The sequence below is a fragment of the Halyomorpha halys genome, unplaced genomic scaffold, assembly GCF_000696795.3.
Source record: "Halyomorpha halys isolate HHAL.00 unplaced genomic scaffold, Hhal_1.1 Scaffold300.1, whole genome shotgun sequence".
Taxonomy (NCBI): domain Eukaryota; kingdom Metazoa; phylum Arthropoda; class Insecta; order Hemiptera; family Pentatomidae; genus Halyomorpha; species Halyomorpha halys.
The window spans coordinates 578,860-581,662 of record NW_027107582.1 but is presented as its reverse complement, the minus strand read 5'-3'; the positions used below and the strand labels follow the sequence as shown (position 1 = coordinate 581,662).

Here is a 2,803-nt window from a genome sequence, read left to right as displayed (position 1 = left end):
ACCATATATCTTTTTGAATTTCTCTCTGGGAGTGGGGAAGCTCTGTGGCTTATTATTAAGGCACTGTTACAATCATCCGAACCGGGATCGTATAGAATATAATAAACAACTATTTCACAGGCTAAAACAAGTACTTAAGAATACAAAACGACAGAATGAGATTATGCATTCAATAAATAGAAGAATGCTTAAAGGGATCATGGATATAGGGAGTTCTGTTGGCTCTAAGGACTTAAAAAAGAAAATCAAAAAGGAACAATCGCCTTCAGAAAGTAGAATAAGGACACTTCAACTGGCCAAACTAACAAGAGACATAAGAGCTCCTGGCAAAACCCGAAGACAAATCTTAATAAAACAATTTCCATTCATGAATAAATAATAAACTAGTAACACGATAAATATAGAAGAGATGACAAACAAAACGTGGGCAGGAAGCATCATGGACCCTTCCAATATCAATTCAACTTGAAAAATAATATAGAAACTGATAGCAGTCGACACATTCGTTATATTCTATGGAGGGTGAAGAATAAAAACTGTTAGCGCTAATTTAAAACTTTCGATTCCAAACCGTAAATACCAAAATCAATAATAAATAAAAGTAAAATCCGTAAAACTAAACCGTAGCTCCAAAACACTAACATAGACCAGCCTCCGAGCAGTGTGGATTGTGACAGGCTGTAATGTTTTGACTATTTTATTTATACATATATTATTAAAACAATGAATTTATAAAACCACATCTATTCACGATAACTTACATAACGAACGAACTTATTTAATTTAGAAACGATTCAAGAAGTTTTGAAGTAACTACAAATTTATTATTTTTTCCAATCCAAAATCTTACGTAAAATCCTTGATGCGCCTTATTACGTTACAAATAAACTCATCCACAAAGACCTTAACATCCCATTCGTTGCAGATTTGGCCCAAAACAGATATGCGTCTTTTCATTCGAAAATCCCTACCCATCCTAATCCATCAGTTCTTAATCTCTCATCCTTAACAATCCCTGATGCTAGAAGTACCATCAATGGGTGGTTCCTTCCCAAAATTTTCAAGTGTAAATGGAAATTTCCACATATTTACTTATTGTATTTATTATTTTATACAGTTGTAAATTACATTAAATAAATTATTCTTTCTAGCCCCTGCCTGGTTATTTCTGAAATACCAATTAGTAGAGTTCACTCATTCTAACCACAAAGGAGGTGTCCCGCTTTCCTTCCGGGAATAGAAATAGGATCTGCACCACTGCAGACTCGAGGTTGCTAAAGTGACACCTCAACTCACTCAGCTACATTATCCTCTCACAAAGTTGTTAACTTATCACTTTTTACCTAACTGCCCATATTTTTCCTCACCCCCTCCCCGGAAATTCGTACCAGAGTGTGTATAATGAGTGACTGCAGTGATTTATCCCATCACGTACAATGACACCTTCGCCCTGGAACACCGTAAAATTAGGACGGGATTCCCTGAACTGTCCTTGGTCGTGCAGTGGGGAGGCGGGCTATAAAGCTGCTCCTGGCTACAGCTGGCGGGAATCAAGGCCGAGATGGAGTTGGGGATGCTAGGGGCGAGCCTCATCTGTCTGCTAGCGGTCATCGTAAGTGGAGCAGGTAAGTGTAAACATAACAAGGGGAAAAGTCATTCATTAAATCGTTAAAAGAAGAATATAAATAAAATCTTTAGGCTCAAACTTTATCTATTATATAATTGATTATTTATTGGTTTAATCAGAGGCGTAAATGTATAGTGACCAAGTGGGCAAATGCGACAGGCCTCGGCGTAAGGTAGGCTTAGAATTGTAGATTTTGTTTTCATGAATACATACCTAATTTAAATTAAATTTGTCATATTCTTCTCAATTTCAAATTATTGAATTAAAAATAATAATTAAATTATATTAAATTCTCCCTTTCTTTTTGACATAAATATATCTCTATTAAATGGTGGCATTGCGTAGCCCTCTGATCTATCACTGCATTAGCTTAGACTGTGACTGACCACACTGTAAAGGTCAGAGCCTACATCTACAAATTTGATTTTGGACCAATATTTTAATAAACGTTTACAAATTTTCTTCCTTCTTCCTGCATTGATAAGTTTCATTTATATAAAGTTATGAAAAATGTCCAGGGCAGGATTTAAAGTTTGGGCGTCCATAGGCAAATACCTTCGGAAAGAGGTGGAGGGAGAAGGGATCGGTCTTGTACACCATAATCTTAATAATGAAAATTTCACTTTATCGCATAATAATATCACTTATTAAGTGAACTTGTGAATCAAACTTTTGTAAATTGGGCGAGTTAAATAAATTAAATAGTATTTACATTATAAATTCAAATACATAGAGTATTGGAAATAAGCTTAATCTCTTTGATAGCTATCAACACTTAAATACATAGTTAGATTAAACATTATTGGCTCATTGAAATAAAATTATATAGTTTTCTTCCAAAATGAATAGTAGTCAGTTTGAAAATTTATTTAAATAAATCAATAATGTAACAATACTAAAATGAGATAAAACTATTAGAATAAATTAAGAAACACTTAAAAAATTCATTCTCCATTTAGTAGACCTATTAACAGACTCTCAACCATATTATATGTAACACCGTTTGAAGTTGGTAAAACAAGGAAATCTTTCTCCATTTAACACGCTTTAACATGTTAAACTAAAGATCGTGAATATCCCTTATGTTTACCAAAAGCTATTCACTGAATGCTAAATTGTTATTGAATCAATATTGATAATACTAAGAATACTTTTATATTATTACTAGTCATCCTG

General features: G+C 33.6%; 1 protein-coding gene across 1 annotated transcript in view; it reads left to right on the top strand.

Moving 5' to 3' along the window:
• The first annotated feature begins 1,514 nt into the window (after positions 1-1,514).
• Positions 1,515-2,803, top strand: part of LOC106680958 (uncharacterized) — a 30,300-nt gene continuing 29,011 nt past the window's right edge. Inside the window, exon 1 of the mRNA XM_014421015.3 lies at positions 1,515-1,625. Coding sequence (XP_014276501.1) covers positions 1,562-1,625 — 64 coding nt within the window. The 5' untranslated portion in view covers positions 1,515-1,561. The remainder of the gene's footprint in view (positions 1,626-2,803) is intronic.